Source organism: Suncus etruscus, chromosome 16 (assembly GCF_024139225.1).
Source record: "Suncus etruscus isolate mSunEtr1 chromosome 16, mSunEtr1.pri.cur, whole genome shotgun sequence".
In the NCBI taxonomy this organism is placed as follows: Eukaryota; Metazoa; Chordata; class Mammalia; order Eulipotyphla; family Soricidae; genus Suncus; species Suncus etruscus.
In genome coordinates, this window is record NC_064863.1 from 84,043,256 (window position 1) to 84,065,542 (window position 22,287).

General features: G+C 36.1%; 1 protein-coding gene across 1 annotated transcript in view; it reads right to left on the reverse strand.

The window, feature by feature from the left end:
• UNC5C (unc-5 netrin receptor C) overlaps positions 1–22,287 on the reverse strand; it is a 196,488-nt gene that overhangs the window by 134,112 nt on the left and 40,089 nt on the right. The window contains exon 3 of the mRNA XM_049789892.1: positions 14,589–14,732. Within this exon, the coding sequence (XP_049645849.1) occupies positions 14,589–14,732 (144 nt within the window). The remainder of the gene's footprint in view (positions 1–14,588; positions 14,733–22,287) is intronic.

The window sequence follows — 22,287 nt, forward strand, 5'->3', positions numbered from 1 at the left end:
AAAGTTGGTTCATTATATGCAAGTCAATTAACAAAGAACTCCACATCAGCAAGAGGGAAATAAAAATCAAATGATCATATCAATCTATTCAGATAAAGCATTGACTAGATAAAATCCCCATTCAGGAAAGAGATGTTTGATTTCTAAAAATAATAACAGTACTTATTAAAATATTATAGTCATATTATTCATAGTACAAAACTGAAAGCATTCCTACTGAAGTCAGGCACTAAGCAAGAATATCCATTTTCTCCACTCTTATTCAGCATAATATTAGAAGTCGTATCAACAGCAATCAGGCAACAGAAGAATCAAAGGGATCAAAATTGGAAAAGAGAAAGTCAAATTATCTCAATTTGCAGATGACAGAATATCGAAGATCATAAATAATTTAAAAAGAAGGTCCTAGAAAAAATAAAACAATACAGCAAAGTAACTGGCTACAAGGTCAACACAAAAATTAGTTGCATTCCTTTATACAAAAAAAATGACATCAGAGGACAGAGATTAAGAGCCTATCATATTTAAAATACTGTCAGACCAGTGCAGCGAGGTGAACAGAGCCTCTCCTGTGTCCTTTTTGCTTGGTACAAAAAGCATGGCCACTACACTCCATGGCTGTACATTTCTTCTAATCCATAAGCACAACACAGAAACACCAAACTGCAAAGGTCATAATGGGGAAAAAACACAGAACACCACCATGATAAGGGAATGAAGATGGTAGTTACAAAGACCCAGAAATTACCAGCCACCTATATACTCTCCAAAGAGGATTTTAGAGAGGAAATATAGAGGATTTTCAAAGAACTTAAAGAAACCATGGAATGAAGAGAACAAATAAGAACCAAGAGGATATGAGAGTAGAAATGAGAAAACTTCAAACAGAAATAACAAGACTGAAAAACTTGGTAGGTAAAATGAAAAACTCACTGAAAGGTCTCACCAGCAGAGTAATTGCTGACAAGGAAAGAATCAGTGCTTAAGGAGATAACTGCATAACACCATAGAACAACAGAAGAGGTTGGAAAAGAGTCTTAAAATAAAGAGAAGGTATGGAGCCAGAGGTTGTTCCCATGACAATATGCTTCAAGAGTGGAGAAACCCTGAATATCTTAGGCCACGGAAATTTCCTTCCTTCCCCAATACTTACTGTGCCTTAAAAAATGGGGTAACATCAAACCCTGCCACTCCAGCATTCCCTTTTCTGGTTTGTTTTGTTTTGTTTTGTCTGTTTTTGATATTATTTTCCTTCTCTATTTTTTTTCTTCTTCACTCTTGTGGATATTATTCGGTGATTTTTTTCATTTCTTATTTTTCTTTTTTAGTAGTTGATAACAATGTTTTTCTTCTCTTTTCCTTAACCTTTTTATCTCCAACAGGAGCACTAGCACATGGTAGGAAGCATGTCACACAGAGCGGTCATGCAGTTATAATAAAGAAGGGTCCACTATGACAATGGTAGTTGGACCTGATCACTCTAGACAAGAACGGTGTACTGAAATGGGATAAATTGACATACTTGGTACTCTTCCATTAACAACAGTGCAAACCATAGTGTCAAAAAGGAAAAAGAGAGGGGCCAGAGTGGTGTGACAAATGGTCAGGCCTCTATCAGCCTTGCATGTGTTAGCTTAGAACAAATCATGGCTAAATCCCTGGAAAAAGAGAGAGAGAGAGAGAGAGAGAGAGAGAGAGAGAGAGAGAGAGAGAGAGAGAGAGAGAGAGAAAGAAAGAGAGAGAGAAAGAGAGACTGTTTTTGAGGGCCACACCTGGAGCTACTTCCTGATTCCAATGTCAATCCAAGTGAACACAGGAAAAACAAATAAAATAAAAATATCATTTTTACTCCTCAGTTTTTGATGGGTTTAGATGATTTTTTCTTGTAAAGTTCTGTCAGCGTCTTATATATTTTAGATATTAACCCCTTATCTGATCGGTATAGGGTGAATATTTTTTCCCAATAAATGGGTGGCTTTTGTATTTTGGGCACTATTTTCTTCGAGGTGCAGAAGCCTCTCAGCTTAATATAGTCCCATCTGTTTATTTCTGCTTTCACTTGTTTGGAAAGTGCTGTTTTATCCTTAAAGATGCCTTTAGCCTCAATGTCATGAAGCATTTCATCTACATGTTGTTTTATATACTTTATGGTTTCAGGTTTCAGGTCTGAGATCTAGGTCTTTAATCCATTTGGATTTTACCTTTGTACATGGTGTTAGCTGGAGGTCTAAGTTCGCTTTTTTACAAGAGGCTAACCAGTTGCACCAATACCACTTCTTGAAAAGGCCTTCCCTGTTCCATTTAGGATTTCTTGCTCCTTAATCAAAAATTAGGTGACGGTATGTCTGGGGAACATTCTCTGAGTTCTTAAGCCTATTCCACTGATCTGAGGGTCTGTCTTTATTCCAATGCTGTTTTGAGAACTATTGCTTTGTAATACAGTGTAAAGTTGGGGAAAGTAATACCTCCCATAATCCTTTTCTCAAGCATTGCTTTAGCTATTCATGGGTGTTTATTGTTTCAAATGAATTCAGAATAGTTTGATCCACTTCTTCGGAACATGTCATGGGTATCTTTAAAAGGGATCGCGTTAAATCTGTACAATGCTTTGGGGAGTATTGCCATTTTAATGATGTTAATCCTGCCATTCCAAGAGCAGGGTATGTGTTTCCATTTTTGTGTGTCCTCTAATATTTCTTGGAGCAGAGTTTTATAGTTTTCTTTGTATAGGTCCTTCACATCTTTAGTCAAGTTGATTCCAAGATATTTGAGTTTGTGTGACACTAATGTAAATGGGGTTGTTTTCTTAATGTCCATTTCTTTCCTATCATTATTGTTGTATGTTAATTTGTGTGTTAATTTTATAACCTGCCACATTGCTATATGCAGCTCTGTTTCTAAAAGCTTTTTGATAGAGTCTTTGGGGTTTTCTAAGTATAGTATCATGTCATCTGCGAACAGTGAAAGCTTGACTTCTTCCTTTTTTATCTGGATTCCCTTGATATCTTTTTCTTGCCTAATAGCTATAGCAAGTACTTCCAGTACTATGTTGAATAGGAGTGGTGAGAGAGGGAAACCTTGTCTTATACCAGATTTTAGAGGAAAGGCTTTTAGTATATGTCCATTGATAATAATATTTGCCATTGGCTTGTGGTTGATGGCCTTGACTAGACTGAAAAAGGTTCCTTTCATTCCCGTCTTTCATCAAGAATGGTTGTTGGACCTTATCAAATGCTTTCTCTGTGTTTATTGATATGATCATGCGAAATACAAATGGCTAAAAGGCACATGAAAAATGCTCCACATTACTAATCATCTGGGATATGCAAATCAAAACAACTATGAGGTACCATCTCACACTACAGTTATTGGTGCACATCACAAAGAATGAGAACAAGCAGTGCTGGTGGGGATGTGTAGAGAAAGGAACTCTTATTCACTGCTGGTGAGAATGCTATCTAGTCCAACTTTTATGGAAAGCGATATGGAAATTCCTCCAAAAACTGAAAATCGAGCTCTCGTGTGATCCAGCTATACCACTCCTAGGGATATACACTAGGAACACAAAAATACAATTCAAAAATCCTTCCTCACACCTATATTTATTGCTGCACTATTTACAATAGCCAGACTCTGGAAACAACCAAGATGCCTTTCAACAGATGAATGGCTAAAGAAATGTGGTAAATTTACACAATGGAATATTATGCAGCCATCAGGAGAGATGAAGTCATGAAATTCTCCTATACATGGATGTACAGGGAATCTATTATGTTGAGTGAAATAAATCAGAGAGTGAGAGAAAGATACAGAATGGTCTCACTCATCTATGGGTTTTAAAAAAAATGAAAGACGTTCTTGCAATAATTTTCAGAGACAAAAGAGAGGAGTGCTGGAAGTCACATGAACTTCAGCACAAAGAGTGATGAGTTTAGTTAGAGAAATAACTACATTGCGAATTATCCTAAGAATGAGAATATATGAGGGAAAAAGAAAGCCTGTCTAGAGTACAGGTGGGACAGTGTGGGTAGGAGAGAGGTTTGGGACATTGGTGGTGGGAATGTTGCACTGGTGAAGGGGGTTTCATGAATGAAACCCAACTACAATCATATTTGTAATCAAGGTGTTTACATAAAGATATTAATATAAAGAAAACAAGCATAATTAGGCAAAGCAATCATAATCAAATAAAACTGATGTTTCCTCAGTCGAGAAGGGATAGTGATTGAAGTTCATTATGGCTCATTTTCAATAACTTTTCATGAACTACATCAGTAAACACCTTATTGCTCTTGATCAAAAGGAATATTCCTTACTTAAATTGTATCCTGAAGGACTTCAATTTTAAAAGAGTGTCATTAATGTGCTCTATGTACAGCATTTCATTTTGAGAAGCACATGTTTGAATGATGGGGTGATCACTCATGGAGCAAGAGAGAAGCGCTGGACACTGTGCTAGGCTGGGTACTCGGGCCTGGTAGAATGATGGATGGTGTGTGAACCAACAGCCTGGTGTAATGATGGATGGTGTGTGAACCAACACTTCTGTTTCTGCAATGTTGTTCTTGCCATGTTGCTTGTAGTAAATCCCTGTCAAAAATACCATGGCAACAGGAGAGCTTTCTGTGTCTAGGATGACATTGAAACTATCTACAACAGGAATTAAAATTTTATGATTCCTCAGGTCATGCAGGCAACATACATAGAAGAAAGCATATTTTTTCTCAAACTTTGGTACCCATTGAATTTTTTAGTTTATTTGGTTATGAGGACATGGTTATTTCTGACTTATTTCTGACTCTGTTCAGGGATCACTCCTGTCAGTGCTTGGTGGATTGGAGATTTAAACCAGTTCAACTGTGTACACAGATAGTGCCTTAATCTTTGTGCTATCGCTGTGCCTCTTACTTTCCATAGTTTAACACAGAAAAGAGCACCAAACGAATGAACTAACTCCATTTTTATGCTTGCTACCGAACATAATTACATGTTGCCATTTGAAATATAGGATTCAGTGGGTTCCAAATTCTATTTGATTCAGTATTTTGTTAGAGTTTTGTTGTTTGTTTGTGGGTCATACTTGGAGGTATAGAAGACTTAATCCTGATTCTGCACTCAGGAATCTCTACTGGTGGTGCTCAGAAGATCATCTGGGTTGCCAAAATAAATATGTGTTAGTCGTGTGTAAGGCAAGTGTCCTACCAACTGTACTATTGTTCCACTCCTTGATTAGATATTTTGAAAAAGTGTTGTGGATTAATGTGAGAATTTTTTTCTGTCGATGTATTTAGCTAGTTAGTGTTTTTCTGTCTATATGTTTAACTGGTTGTAATATACTTGTGTAAATTGAAATTCTGAGGCACATCAAGTATGGATTCTAAGTGTGCCTCTGACCTGACACCTTGAGATATTCTAGCAAATCAATGGCAAAGGTATCAGAGCAGTTTTCATGTTTATTATGGATTCTATTCTACCTCAGAGAAAATCCCCTGGATTCTCCCACAGATAACAAATTTGTCAGAAAATTGACAGAGATGTTTGGTTGGCCAAAATGAATTTAAATTTAAACTAAATTTTCTAGTTAATTTTCATAACTTAGGTTTCCGCGTATTCAGAAATATATTAATATAAAAATTTAGTTAACTGTATTGTAGATGGAATTGGAGTATATCATATTAAGGAGGTAAGACAGAAGAAGTAAGACAAATGATCTCACTTACATACGGTTGCTAAAATAACAGGACAAAGCTATACAAATGATCAGAGTGGATACCTAGATACTCTGGTCCCTGGATCATAGAAATGAGAACAAGGAAGAAAAGTAATTGATGAGGGAAAGCAGTGAAAATGGGAGTAACGGGACTCAGGCTGGAAACCACAGTCATGTTGAAGTGTAGAATCTGTGGATTTATTTCTAAGTCACAGAGTTAGCAACACTGAAAGCATAAGACTCAAATGACAACACTCGAATTTACATGTCAAAGAGGCAGTCTGTGGGGCGTGGGGACTCTGGGTACAATGGTGTATTTTTCACAGGAATGGGAATATTGTATACCTGAAACTCAACATGAGTAACCTTGTAAATCATGATGCTTTATAAATTGCTCTAAGGATAATAAGAAATAAGTTAAAAATTTAAATTACATTCTTCACAAAAAGGAAACTATTAACACTGAGTCAGCTAACCCAAATGTTTCTTGGCGATTAAAATGACACACTAACTTATTTTTGTGATTCATAATGATTTTGTTAGACTAAAATGTGTCTTCCATAGGATTTTCATATCATTTTATGTAATTGATTTTTGCATTTGGGGGCTACACCTGGAAGTGCCTACATATTATTCCTGACTCAGTGCTTGGGGTCACTTTTTGTGATACTTGGGATACCCTCTGGCCCCTGAGGACTGAACTGGACTACTTCATGCAAAGTAACCTTCAGCAATTGACTTATTTCCCTAAAGAATGTCTCAGTCTTTTTCTAAACAAACAACTTCATAGTTTTAAGAAACTAGGGAACTCAAGTTCCAGATAATAAAATGTCAAGAACAGTTATGATCAGTGCTCCAGGAAAAAATATATAGGAAATCCTCAACATCCCTATCTTACCTTCCAGCTCAGAAGTTCATTCCTAATTAAAAACTACCCATGAGAGTGTTTTAAAACAATTTAAAGAATTTAATTCACTCTTTGTAGTGTAGGTCAGATAGTTGCAACAGTGTGAATCCTTAGGATGTACATAATTATGACATCAACACCAAAGTGCTCAAGAAGTCAATTTTTTCATTCCCATTCTTTCTTTCTCTCCACATCTCTATTGACATTTTATCTCCACCTTTTCATTCCACCCTTTCTTTTAACTCTTTTATTTATTTATTTATTTATTTATTTATTTATTTTTTTATTTTTTTATTTTTTTTATTTATTTTTGATCATAGTGGCTTACATATTGTTGACAATGATATTTTAGGTACATATTTACATAAAATCAGGGGGAATTCCCATCACCAAATTGTCCTCCCTACACCTCCGTTTTTGTCCTACCACCCATATCCTCTTCCCTCACCCCCAGGGTAGCTAGGATGTGTGGTCTCCTCTGTATCTAGCCTACTGCATAGTAGTCTTGCACCTATTTGGTCCTGGTGTCTCCCATTCTGACCCTTTCTCTCTTAATGTTGCTTTGTAATCTCAGTTTGTAATAAAAAAATTAATATTTTTATAGTCTGATACTTTGTTTTCTTTTTTCTCTATAAGAAAGAGCGAATTTAGAATGTATGAGGAAAATGGAGAGCCTGTCTAGAGTACAGGCGGGGGTCGGGTGGGGAGAAGGGAGACTTGGGACATTGGTGATGGGAATGTTGCACTGGTGATGGGTGGCGTTCTTTACATGACTGAAACCCAAACACAATTATGTATGTAATTAAGGTGTTTAAATAAATTAAAAAAAAAGAAAAGAAAGAGCGAATCTAATAGTGGTCCTTCTTCTGGTGTATTTAGCTCAACAAGATAATCTTTGGTTCCATCCTAGTTGCAGCAAACGGCAAGCTTTCATTTTTTTCTAGGTGCTGCATAGTAATCCACTGTGCATATTACTGCAACATTATACATTCATCTGCCACTAGATATTTGGGTTGTTTTACAAAGCTTGGCGATTGTACTAAGTACTGCAATGAAAATTGCTACGCACATAACTTTTCAAATAAGTGTCATTTTTTTGTCTTGAAGTAGATACCAAGCTGCTTAACTGCTGGGTCACATGGGAGCTCTAATTTTACTTTTGGGGAAAATACCCATACTGTTTTCCATAAGAACTGGACCAACGTTCTTTTATATCTATATCTTGCTCATACTGATTTCTTCAGTTTCTGTAATATTCTTTTCTGTAGCAGCTAGGTTTACTTTCATAATATTCCCCAGCAAAGAATTGTGAGAGATGATATATAAGTTGAGTTTAGAATTTAGATGGGATGTATTCATATTCCCTAGCTGGATGGCCCCTGTTCTCTAATGATAGTGCATCACTGTTAAATTTTACTTTACAAACACAAATGAACCCCCAATCAATTAAATACTCAATTCATTAATTTGAAAACACTTGGTGTTTGGTGCAGGTTAGGTACTTACTATAAATTATACATGTTGGATTGAATAATTTTTCAAAATTATCTGAAAATTCCCTTTACTGAAAGTCTGGAACCAAGTACACTCATGGTACATAACTATTAAAGAATGAAGTTTATATGTTTATTTCAAAAATACTACAACTTGGCCTGAGAGATGGTAGCTTATTCGTTTAAATGAGAGCTACTTCACTATTTATTGAAGAGCAAAAGTTCTTTGGAGTAACCATGAAGATGAGTGCTGCGCTGTGAAAGACTTTTCAAATAGAAAATTGTACAGCACTTCTAGATTGAAACAACACACTGACTTTTGGATAGCTGGAGATCACAGTCTAAAATCAAGCAATATCTGTTGAGACACAATCCAGAGCTACCAAGGCTCCATGCACCCCAGAGGTTATCAAAGAAAATGAGCTAACATAAATCACTTGGTTACTTTCTATTGAAACCCCTTAAGACTTATATCAGAACAGCTCAACTTGCTTCTCCACTGAGCTGGACAAAACTGCACTCGATTCTGGTAAATTATGGTCAAAAAGGAGATTTGGGGCCCGGAGAGATAGCACAGCGGCATTTGCCTTGCAAGCAGCCAATCCAGGACCAAAGGTGGTTGGTTCAAATCCCGATCTCCCATATGGTCCCCATGCCTGCCAGGAGCTATTTCTGAGCAGTCAGCCAGGAGTAACCCCTGAGCACCGCTGGGTGTGGCCCAAAAAAAACAAAAACCAAAAAAAAAAAAAAAAAGGAGATTTGTGTTACAGATATTTAGTTATCTCCTATAACTTCTGGTATGGGACTGACTACATGGACATGTTTTATTTTTATTCATATTTTCATACTTTTGGGTCTGAGTACAGCAAGTAAAATGTTTGCCTTCATGTGGCTGATCTGGATTTGAATTTTAGAATCCTAAATGATCTTTCAAGCTTCCAATAATTGACCCCTGAATTCAAAGATAGGAGTAAAGCCTACTCCCTCAAAAAAATTCTGCCAAAACATTTTTGTGATTTAAATAATTTCAGTATTTGAAATGCTCAATAAAGAACCACCTTTTTTTTTTTAGTGTTTTTTTTTCTGGCCACACCTTTAACAGAAAAATATAAATGACTTCCTGATTGATGCTCATAAACAAGTATTCTTATTGGGAAAATGGCACTCTTATTCCAATGATTTTGTTTCATAGTGGGCAAAATTGATGCTAAGCAACCAATTTGGGCTGTTTATATAGAATAACTACAGCAAACTGACCACAGAAGCATATTTGGAAAAGCAAGCTTACTCTTTAAAGCATTTAGCACTTATCAAAAGAGAAAAATGTCTGACTTATTGCCAGATTATTCTAATGATTTGCTCTTATTATTTTCAGATGATAGAGACAACATCTAATTAATTAAAATATCATAAGCATGTATTTTGGGTTTTTTTTTTGGGGGGGGTCACACTCAGTGATGTTCAATGGTTACTCTTGGCTATGTGCTCAGAAATCGCTCCTGGCTTGGGGGACCATATGGGACACTGGGGGATCAAACCACGGTCCATCCTAGGTCAGCTGCATGCAAGGCAAACACCCTATCGCTGCATCATTGCTCCGGCCCCATAAACATCTATATTTTTGTTTTATTTTTCAAATGTTGTAAAAGGCAAAAAAAAATTACATAATTAAGTTCTCTCTAAAATTAGCTGGCAAAGTCAGGAGTGTGACTTTTATGTGTATTATTACAGTAAATAAATGTTTCTATTTATTAAAATGTTATATTTCACATGTTCCAGAAAGCCGACCTGGCAAATCTCTTAAAGTTTCTTTGCTTCCTTACAGTATCTTCAAATTAAAAATAATAGCATACTAGTTTACAGTATTGTTTGGAGAATCCCATTAGCTAACCTGGGCAAGAAGGTTAGACATGTTAGAGACTGGGGCCAGAGTGATAGCATAGCAAGTAGGATGTTTACTTTGCCACAGCTGACCCGGATTCATTCCCTGTCATCCCACAGGGTCCCAGAAATTGCCAGGAGCAATTTTTGAGGGCAGAGCCACAAGTAAACATTGAGTGCCACCAGTTGTGGCCCCCCAAAAGAATAAGAGAAATGATAGAAACTTGAAACGTTAAGTACCCCATTGATGTCTCTTTGAACAGAGCTTTATTTCTTTTTAAAAATCAAAAAAATTAATTTAAACACTATGATTTACATGGTTATTTACAAAGGATTTTCAGGCATTAAATGTTCCCACTTGCTCTCCCACTCTCATCACCCTACCCCTAGTCTTCATCCCTCCACCACTCATCCCAGATTCCTTTCTACTCTCAACCTGACTTCTTGACTGTTATGCATTTAAATTTCATTGTAGGTAGAGTTCCAGGTTGATGGCATTGTTGGATCTAATGGTTTTATATTTATGAATCCTTCATCTCTACACTGGAGCAGGTAGAGTTTTTCTTTTAAAGATCGTAGACAGAACTTTTAATTTTGTTCCTGTTGTTTCGTTAACCTCATTTGTTGTTAATATATTTTGCATTATAAAAGGTAATTTTTTAGACCGCTTGTTAAATGGTACTGAAAAAATATTTAAATTCTCAAAGTTCACATTTACAATTAGGGGTTAGCAGAAAGATTGTTTGGGGAAAAACTTAAAGTGTGTGGAGACAAAGCTGTCTCTTTCTGCCTGAGGTCATTTGAACAGAGAAACCCCATGTGAATAAGGTTTCCATAGAGAAAAGTATAATTTCAGCCATTCTTTATATCTTGGCTTTGAGGCATTTATTGGACAAATATATTTGTATTCAGATGAGTCTTGCAGAAGGGCCATTTTTAAATGATAAATCTTTTTGAGTTAGAACATATGGGTTTTTTTTATAGAAAAGAGGAAGAAAGAACCCCCCCCCCAACTTACTTCTTTATATTCACATTGCATCTTCAGTTTCAGGAAAAGATTATATCATCAAAATATTTTATGTATGTTTTAGGGAAAAATAATAAGAAACATGACCACTTTATGGATGAGGTACTTGACATACCATCCAAGTCAAGGCTGTTAAAAGATGTAATGATTGCAGACAAGGCTTTTTTGAAAAGATACGTTTCACCTGAAACTTCCTTTTTTCCTACAATCTAAAATTTACTTTAAAGACACCTTAGTCCTGCGGATTAATAGCTGCCTAAAATACACAGATTATCTCTCTCAAAGAAATAACATATAAAATAGTATCTTAGGAATGTCTAAATCTCTAAATAAATTTGAACTAGATATGATTTGTGGAAACTTCTTGGAAAATGCTGTTTACATAAAAAAGCAAGTATGTTTTTAAAACTTACTGATATGATCACAAATACTTTACTTTTGAATATAAGAGTAGAACTGATGTTATGAAATATTTAATACAGCAGCTGAGATTTATATAAAAAGTAGATATTTATTGTTAAAATTTCATCTAAAATAAGGTAAGTTATATAATTAATACCATCTTAAATTGGGCTAATGGAAATTAAATGGTTGTAGAGGCATAAAATCAATTCAAAAAAGCACTTTAGCAAGCAGACTAGTGATTTAGCAGGCTAAAAAGTCTCCTAAGTTCTACCAATAATAGTATAATATTACACCATTAGAAACTGCTCTGGGGGAGGACACCTGAGAGATTGTATTAATAAAATGTATTAGTTTGTTAAATTGCATAACTCATTTATATGCCAAACGAACAAGTAATGATTAATATCTCATATGTAGTTCAACAATAGCCCAAATGATGACATATATATTTAATTGGGGATCTTAGTGTTCTTTGTTATTGCTGTTGTTCTGGGTCCACACTTAGTGCTTCTCATAGTTTACTTATAGCTATACACTCAGAAATCACTCTTGGAATGCTCAGGGACCATATGGGATTCTAGGGAGTGAACTTGGCTTGGTTACAAGCAAGGCATATGTCTATCCGCTCACCTATGGCTTTGGCATTAATATTAGTACTCTAATTATTGAAAAGTTCATTCATTCTTTTAAGTTATACATTTGTTCTAACTCTGTGTCAGACATTATTCTGAGTATTGATTGAGGACCAGATAACCTATAACTTTCACCCCTGTTGTTGTGTTTTTTTTTTTTTACCATTTTTAATATTTTAATTTTCTTTGCTGGGAGGAGTTTGCTGTTACTGTTAGTGGTGCTAGGTCAGATATGATTATACTAATGCTCAGGGGTTATTCTTGGGATTGAGCTCAGGAATAATGCCTGGCAGAACTTTGAGTTCATAACAGGGATTCAATCTGAGATTACTAAGGTCCCATGTAAGACAAGTGGTTAACCTTTCCACTACTTTGCTGGCTGCTATCTTATATTTTAAGATGTTAGGCAGTGTTATATCATAATTATAAATACAACAAAGTAAAAATATAGTAGATTGGGTGTCAAGAAGGATGATGGAGATAATAAATGTGAACCAAATTTCAATGGTGGTGGGAGATATACTGAGTGGAGAAAGCAGAAAGGCTGATTATCTTGAGCAGTATTTAGTAATTTGGTGACTAAATAGTTGTATTAAATGAAAATATTATTTACGTTAAGTAGCATCATCAATGTGCCTTATCATATGATTTTAATTGATCTCTTTGTTATTTTTTAAAGACTTTAGTTACTTAGCCCCAGTAAGTATTTACAGGGAGTGAGGATATAAGGAAGAAGATAACTTATCTGCCCTTTGATTTTGAAGATGATGAAGATAGCTAACATGAAAGAAAACAAAAATCTTTGGTGGTGGTGGTGGTGGTGGAGGATGGATCACTTGCATGAGCACTTGGGAGGATATATGGTGCCAGGGATCAAGCACTGGTGCCCAAAATGAAATGCATGTACTACAGTCCAGTGAATCAACTCCACAACCCCCCCAAAATATTTTTGGGGGCCACACCCGGTGACAGTCAGGGGTTATTCCTTGCTATGTGCTCAGAAATTGCTCCTAGCTCTGGGGACCATATGGGATCCTGGGGATTGAACCCAGGTCAGTCCTGGGTCATGTGCATTCAAGGCATATTCCCTACTGCTACGCTATCACTCCAGCCCACAAGAAATAATTTTGATGAGAAAAATTCTTAAGAAAAAGTAAAGTTGAATGAGTGAGTGAATTGCATTCTGTGAGATTCTGGTGAAAAGTATCAAGGGAGCACACTAAGAACGTGAAAGCTATTTTGAATAAATGTAAAAATTAGAGTTAAGCAAGTCATGATTGGAGCTGAAGAAGGATGTTCCAGGTTATTAAAACGAACTGTTATTAAAATGCACCTGTGTCTGGAATGAGTTTACTGCAATCTCTCAGAATAACAACCATGTGGTTAAAAAAAAATCAAGAAATAGGACTAAGATTTTCTTACACTTCAATGTTCTAAACACAAGTTGATAATATTATCCATGAAGAAAGTAAGATATTTCTATAAGCTTCTGCCTGTGATAAAACTTATGATCTCTGGTTCTAATTTTATCCAGTGCAAAATTGGGCTTGGGAGAGATCTCAGAAGACTGGAGTCCTTTTTGTATTCAATAGACTGTAGATATTGTATACTACAAGACTGAATCATCTACTTGTATGTACAAAATCCCATTGCTCTCAAAGTCCCCAAGAACCATTGAATGGTTGCCCTGGCCTTCAGTATTTATGGTCCTCGCCATTAAACTCACAGACCACACAGCTAGGCCAAGTACAGCAGGATCACAGGGATTCCTTACCACTACCTGCAAGTAATAAGATACTCCTGACCTCCAACCCCCAAAGAATGAGTACTGTTGCTGGGCAAACCAAATGTGTGAATTCAAACAGGCCTATTAATTTCCGTTTTTTTGTTTGTTTGTTTGTTTGTTTTGGGGCCATACCTAGCAGTGCTCAGGGGTTACTCGTGGCTCTGCAGTCAGAAATCGCTCCTGGCAGGTTTGGGGGACCATATGATATGTCAGGATCAAATGTGGGTCTGTCCTGAGTTGGCTGCATACAAGGCAAACACCCTACTGCTATGCTATCGCTCCGACCCCATAATTTCTTTTTGTAAACAATATATTCTCTTTAACATGGGCATAAAACATAGAATGGAATTATACTTAAGTGAATTATACAAGTATTAAAATAAAGAAAAAAGCTTTGTCTGAGTGATCTTTATTTCCAATCTTCTATTTTCAATAGAAAAATTAGTTATTATGGTTTTAATCAATTTGGAATCAATTTTAATCAATTTGGAAAATAACCTATTAAAGAACTACAGTAGATATTCCCAGGACATAATTATTACCAGAGTATATAAAATTAATGCCACATTAATAAAAGTAACTCAATGACTAAAAATTCAATATAAAATGATAGACTTAGGTGGAAAGTTTAAGTCAAGTGGAAATACCCAGGTTTCCATCTGGTTTCTAGGATACTGGAGAAGTTGGAGTTTAAAGTTTCCTGCCTTCCATCATCTGCAGAACCAGGGAGCATATGCAAAAACTCACATGCAATGCGCACATAGGCCTTCCGGCTCTTGGTAGTGCCTGCTGAGCTCCAGGCCACACACTGGCACCAGTAGTCATCAGGTCCAAAAAGTTCCTCTACTTGCTGGCGTGATATTTCAATGCCCACTTCCCGGACAATGAGACCTGCAAACAGAAAGAAAGAGCTAACTGCAAAATGCCATTGATCAGCATCCAGTTACTGTATCTTATGCAGGTTTCCTATGGGTCTAATTGCTTGAATAATAAAAGCTATTTGTTCTCTTATTTGCTATTTTAAATTATTAGGACTCATCAGTAAATGAAAGTACTTCTCCATAAAATTATACTTTTCTTGTTAGACCTTGACTTGCTTTGTATATTCAAACTTAAATGAAAAGTTCACAACTTTTCATTCAGTTATATAGGTCGTCATGTACACTAAACTCATGGTTGGGATTACCAGCCATAAAATTATGACATGAGATAATTAAGTAAAACTAGAATCACTAGTGTAAATTATAAACCTATAAATCATGTTTTATTATAAAATTATATAACATGGTTTATAACTACAATGTGCTGCACAATACTGTAACTAACTAAATATTTCTAATTCTTTATATGAAATAAAATAACAGAAGGCCAGAGAGACAATATATTAGATAGGGCACTTGCCAAGATGAATGCAACCTTCAGCAACAATATGGTCCCACTATCACTGTCAGGAGTGATCCCTAAGTACAGAACCAAGAGTAAGCCTGAATACCTGCAGGCGTGGCCCCCAAACATACAAACAAAAGAAAAGCCTAAAAATACTAAATAACTCATGACTAAGTACTTGTCTAAATATATCTACATAAAAGTTTATTGAAATGTAATTTAGAACATTATAGCATTTTAAAGTATGATATATACACTTTTAATTTTACTTTAGATTGATATATGATTTATTTACAGAATCATTACATTTCAGGTTTTCCTTCACACCTCTACAGTGTCTGCAGTGTCTAATAACCAGTGTCATCTCAACACCAAAAAATATTCCTTGAACCATTTTACTCTCTTTATTCCGGTATGCACAATAATTTTCAATAAATTGATGTTGTTGATATTGCTAATTTGTAATTATTCATATTCCATGTATGAAAAAATTAACTAAGCATGATCTTTCATTCACTTATACAGCTCTTAACCCAGTAATTTGTGGATGGTTAATTTAGCCTGACTGGACATTTTGGCTATTCAGAATAATTTGGTTATGAACAGTGGAATGTAAATATCCTTTTAGCATTTTTATATTTAGGAAAAAACCAATGTCCTTCCACCCCTGTCAGAGCCTACTATTTAATAAAAATATCATCAGAAGGTCCGTTGAGAATCCTCTCCCCAACGCAGATAGCTGGCCAAGATTTTTGATAGTAAAGGAGATATTTCTTATGGTTAGTAACATTTATTTGGCCTAAACATGAATCTCCCTTCTGCTCTATTAAGTGTGTATATATTTGAGCTTTTACTTCCAAACATAAGGATTTATACAGGCAAACATAGCCTTGATTAAATTTCTCTTTACCTGGAAAACTGAGCACCAAAAAATACTTAAAAACAACTTCTTTCCTCATGTCTTCTAAATTCCCCTACAGTATTAAACAAAAAGGAATATTCTGCTTTTTGGGACATCTCTAAAGGACTTTGAGGACTTGCTAAATAATTTTTACTTCAGAATTTATATCCAAAAAGTTTAGCCAGGATATAGCATTGGGCTGTTGAAAAAACATTTACCAGGTACAGATTTGCATTTCTTTCATTTTATTCTTTTGGTTTTGGGGCCATGCCCAGTTACGCTCCAGGGTTACTCCTGGCTATACACTCAGAAATCACTCTTGGCTTGGGGAACTATATGGGATGTCAGGGACTGAAGCAAGGTCCATCCTGGGTCAGCCACTTGCAAGGCAAAAACACCCTACCCCCTACCTCTGTGCTATAGCTCTGGCCCCAGATTTGCATCTCCTTCAGATAGATTTGTCTATTTCATTGCCCCTAATAAAAAAAACCTCTTCCCTCAGAAATAGAAGGTTTGATAGGGAAACCCAGACCCTTGTCAAAGCCCCTAATCTACATCAGTATTAACTTCTAAGACCTAGATGAACAGGAATTGCTTTGAGATGTTAAAATTTATCTTCTCTTTTTAACTCTAGATTCTTACTTAACATGCTTCTATTCATCAGGTCTGCATTCTACCTAAAGCCATGAGAATTGTTTTGTTTTCTAGAAGTGTCCATTAACAAGAGAGATGTGTTGTGATTTAATTAAGGAATGCATTCTTTTTATATCATAAAAATGTGACTGGCAAAATACCCCATGTATACCCGATTCTTCACATTAAAATCAGAATGCTGTTTCTCCCACATAACCTTCTGTGGTCCTCGTTTCTTCACATTTCATAGTTTGCTATACACCATTTATGCACCCACCTTCCTAGAGAGGATTCAAAGAAGTTTTCTGATGTGCTAGAGCCAAAGCTAGTCACAGAACCCTGCCTTTTTAAAATTTCTCCACACCGTTTTCTAAAAAAAGCTGCACCCAGTTTTCCATATCTCCTTTTCTCTGTTCCCAACATCGTTGTTACATATATTCTTGCAGGAGTAAATTTTTACCTCATTTGTGATTTTGACTTGCATTTCTTTTTCTTTCTTTTCTTTTTTATTTTTTGTTTTTGGGGCCACACCCAGTGACACTTAGGGGTTACTCCTTGCTATGAGCTCAGAAATCGCTGCTAGATCTGGGGACCCTGTGGGATGCTGGGGATCTGTCCTGCGTCAGTCACATGCAAGGCCAGTGCCCTACTGCTGCGCCTTGACTTGCAGTTCTGTAGATATGAGGTGTTGATTTTTTTTTCATCTGGGCATCATTTGTATTGGATTCACCAGATCCCTTCGTATTCTCCACTCCAGGGTGTGGCCTTGTGATTCCTAACAAAGACCTAGAGTCTCAGGAAAATATTCTCCTTTTCTCCACTGAGCTATCTGCTTATTAGGAGCTGAAGGCTTGTGCGTTGGTGTTCCTAAACTTGTTTTAACCTCTTCACTGTGTGTGGTTTATTTCCTGTTTTGGCATTTCCTTTGCAGACCTGCATCTCTTCAATGTTCTGGTCTTGGGGCATGAGGCTTGCTCCACATCCTGTATGTGCTTTTTGAGAATAAAAGTATCTTAGGGGTTGAAGAGATACTATAGTAAGTAGCTTTGCAAAGGGCTGACCAGGATTGATTCTTAGCATCCCATATGGTCCATGAACTTTTGTCAGGAGTCATATCTGAGCTGACAGTCAGGCGCAAGTCCTAAGACCTACAGGAGGAAGGAAGGAGAGAATGAAGAAAAAAGAAAGAAAGGAGAAAGCAAGTAAAGAAGAAAGGAAGAGAAGGAGGTAAGAAGAGAGGAAGGGAGAAAGGGAGGAAATACCTTTTCCCAAATGTTAGATTTCTTTTCTAGGATTTTAATTATTTCTGCTTGCTATGTAAAGGATGATTTTTATGAGCCCTATTTTTTCCTGTCGAGTATATTTCTGACACTCAGATTCTAAGATATTTTCTGTTTATATCTATGTAATTCATAATTTCATAATTTTGACTCTAATACTTAATTTTTAGATTTAGTAATTGCTATGGTGTTAAATAGTGACCTAAAGTGGTTGCATTCACTTAGATCATTCATTAAAGAGCTTTTTTTAAAAAATTTTATGATCTAGATCCCTTTATCATATTTTTATTATTATTATACATATATGTGCGGATATAAATCTGAACTCTTCTATTCTCCTGCTGTTGTTAGGATCTAAAGTTTGATTTAGAATTAACATAACCTATGGAGTCAGAGTGGTGGCACAATGGTAGGGCATATACCTTGCAAGAGGCTGACCTAGGACGGACTATGGTTCAATCCCCTGGCATCCCATATGGTCCCCCAAAGCCAGGAGCAATTTCTGAGCACACAGCCAGGAATAACCCCTGAGCGTCACAGGGTGTAGCCAAATCCCCAAAAAAACAAACAAGAAAAAACAAGCAAACAAAAACAAAAATAAACAGAATTAACATAACCTAGCTTTGTTGTGAACCTAACAGGTTCAAGTTTTAAACAAAGTTTTAAACAAAGACTAGGCCAAAACAGCCAGTTTCAGGAAATTTGAGGTCATGCACCAATACAGATAAACTAGCATCAACTGGGAACCTGTGGTGGACAAGGCCACAGATGTCCAACAGGTACCCCCAAGCTCCCTTCAATATTTCTTCAGCTGACAGAGACCCCAAAGCCCTATAAAACACAATATTTCACTCTAGATATCTAGCCATGAAAGGAAACACCCTAGAGAACAGCTACTCAACCTAAAGGTAACTGTGATGGTTTGAAGCTTCTGTAACCTTATTAAAGGAACCTCAGAGCTCAGTAAGGGGTCTCTGATTAGAGGGATGACCCTAGCATGTTAGGAAAGAAAGTCCCAAACCTTATTGCAGTGATATTCAATCTCCTATGGTCTTTGTAGGATGGATCTTGAATCTAAGGTTCACTTTTACTTATGTATTTTAATATCTTTATTTAAGCACCTTGTTTACAGACATGATTGTATTAGGGTTTCAGTCATATAAAGAACACCCTCCTTCACCAGTGCAACATTTCCATCACCAATGCCCAACAACTCCCTCCTCCCCATCCCTCTACCTGTATTCATTCATTCACATTGTTATGATAGATGTCACTGTAGTTATTTTTCTAACTGTACTCATAACTCTTTGAGGAGAGTTTCATATCATGAGCTAGACATTGCAGCCCTCATCTGTATCGCCTCTGGGCATTATTACAATAATGTCTTAATTTTCTTAAAACGCATAGATGAGTGAGATTATTCTCTCTCTGACATATTTCACACAGCAAAATATATTCCATGTACATCCATGTGTAGGAAAATTTCATGACTTCATCTCTCCTGATGACAAAATTGTGATGACACATCTCTCCTGATGACATAATTGTGATGACACAATGATTTCATTGTGTATATGTACCATAGATTCTTTAGCATTCATATGTTGAAGGGCATCTTGGTTGTTTCCAGAGTTTGTCTAATGTAAACAGTGCTACAATAAATATAGGTTTGAGGAAGAGATTTTAAAATTGTATTTTTGTGTTTGTAGGAGTGGTATAACTGAATCACATGGGAGTTCTATTTCCAGTTTTTTGACGAATCTCCATATCGTGTTCCATAAATGCTGGACTGAATGGCATTCCCACCATTACTGAATAAGAGTTTTTCTCTCCACATCCTTGCCAGCACTGATTGTTCTTGTTATTTGTGATGTGTGCCAGTCTCTGTGGTGTGAGATAGTACCTCATCATTGATATGATTTGCATCTCCCTGATGATTAGTGATGTGGAGCATTTTTATGTGTATTTTGGCCATTCGTATTTCTTCTCTGAGGAATTGTCTGTTAATTTCTTCTCCCCATTTTTTAATGGGGTTAGATTTTTTTTCTTGTTAAGTTCCGTCAGTACCTTGTATATCTTAGATATTAGCCACTTATATCATGGGTATTGGGTGAATAGTTTATCCCATTCTGTGGGTAGCCTTTTTATCCTAGGCAGTTTCTTTTGAGGTGCAGAAGCTTTTCAGATTAATATATTTCCATCTGTTTATCTTTGCTTTATCTTGTTTGGAGAGTGCTGTTTCATGCCTTTAGTCTCAATGTCATGGAATATTTTACATATATGTTGTATATATACATATATATATATACCTTATGATTTCAGGCCTGATATCAAGTTCTTTAATCCATTTGGATGTGACCTTTGTGCATAATGTTAGATGGGGGTCTGAGTTCGCGTTTTTGAAAATGGCTAACCAGTTGTGCCAACACCACTTGTTGAAGAGACTTTCCTTGCTCCATTTTGAATTTCTTGCCCTTTTATCAAAAATTAATTTATTGTATATCTAAGGAACATTATCTGAATACTCAAGTCTATTCCACTTATCTGAATATCTGTCTTTATCCCAATACAATGTTTTGTAATGATTTCAAAATAGGGAAAGTAATGCCTCCCCTATTTCTTTTCCCAAGAATTGCTTTAGCTATTTGTGGGTGTTTATTGTTCCAAATGAATCTATTGATCCACTTCTTTGAAGAAAGCCATGGGTATCTCTAGAGAGAGTTGCATTACATCTTTACAATGCTTTGGGGAGTATAGCCATTTTAATGATAATTTAATTTGGCAAAACCATGAGCAGAGTATGTCTCCATTTCCTTGTGTCCTCTCTTATTTTTTTCTTTCTTTTCTTTTCTTTTCTTTTTTTTTGGTTTTTGGGGCCACACTCTTTTGATGTTAAGGGGTTACTCCTGGCTAAGCACTCAGAAATCGCCCCTGGTTTGGGGAGACCATATGGGACACTGGGAGGATTGAACCTCGGTCCTTCCTTGGCTAGCACTTGCAAGGCAGATACCTTACCTCTAGCGCCACCTCACCAGCCCCTCTCTCTTATTTCTTGAAGCAGGCTATTGTAGTTTTCTTAGTATAGGTCCTTCAACTCTTTAACTGAGTTGACTCCATTATATTTGAGTTTGTGGGGCACTAATGTGAATGGGATTTTTTTAAATGCCCATTTCTTTATCATTATCAGTGTACAAAAAGGCCATTTACATTTCTGTGTTAATTTTGTAGCCTGCCACTTTGCTATATGAATCTATTGTTCTAGAAGCATTTTGGCAGAGTCTTTAGTGTTTTCGTACTATATTATGTCATCTGCAAAAGCTGAGAGCTTGCCTTCTTCCTTTCCTATCTTGATGCCCTTGATATCTTTTTCTTGCCTAATCGCTATGCCAAGTATTTTCAGTACTATGTTGAATAGGAGTGGTGAAAGAGGACAACCTTGTCTTGTACCAGATTTTAGAGGAAAGGCTTTTAGTATATGTCCATTGATAATAATATTTGCCATTGGCTTGTGGTAGATGGCCTTGATTATATTGAGAAAAGTTCCTTTCATTCACATCTTGATGAAGATGGGACATTTTTTAATGTGTTATAATTTTCATTTTAAGGGCCATTTACATTTTTCATAACAATTTATTCACAGATATAATATCCTCTTATACATTTGCATATGAAATGCTTCCTATTTTTTAAAATACATACTTGGGAAAAATTTTAATAGTTTTATTCAAATGCATATACACATCAGAGAAATAACAAATGGCAAAATAATGCCCTGAGATGTACAATAACGAAAGAAAACATTTAGAGAAGTAACTAAAAAATACATTATATTAAGGATTTCTAATTTTTCATAATACATTTGATCAGGGTCTCAAGCCCATGCAATAACAATGTATATTAAATAATGGTCTTAATAACAAAATTTCTTTTTTTGTGTGGTTTTGGGGTCACACCCGGCAGTGCTCAGGTGTTTTTCCTGGTTCTGTGCTCAGAAATTGCTCCTGGCAGGCACGGGGGACCATATGGGACACCGGGATTCGAACTGATGACCTTCTGCATGAAAGGTAAATGCCTTACCTCCATGTTATCTCTCCGGCCCCAATAACAAAATTTCTAAAACAAACATGTAACACTTCAAATACTGTTGTTTCTAAAGAAGATGCCATTTTTTAATGAGCTAACTAACACTGACTAGCCACTTAATCTGAAATAAATTACCCATTATTTAACTCTATTAGTGGGCATT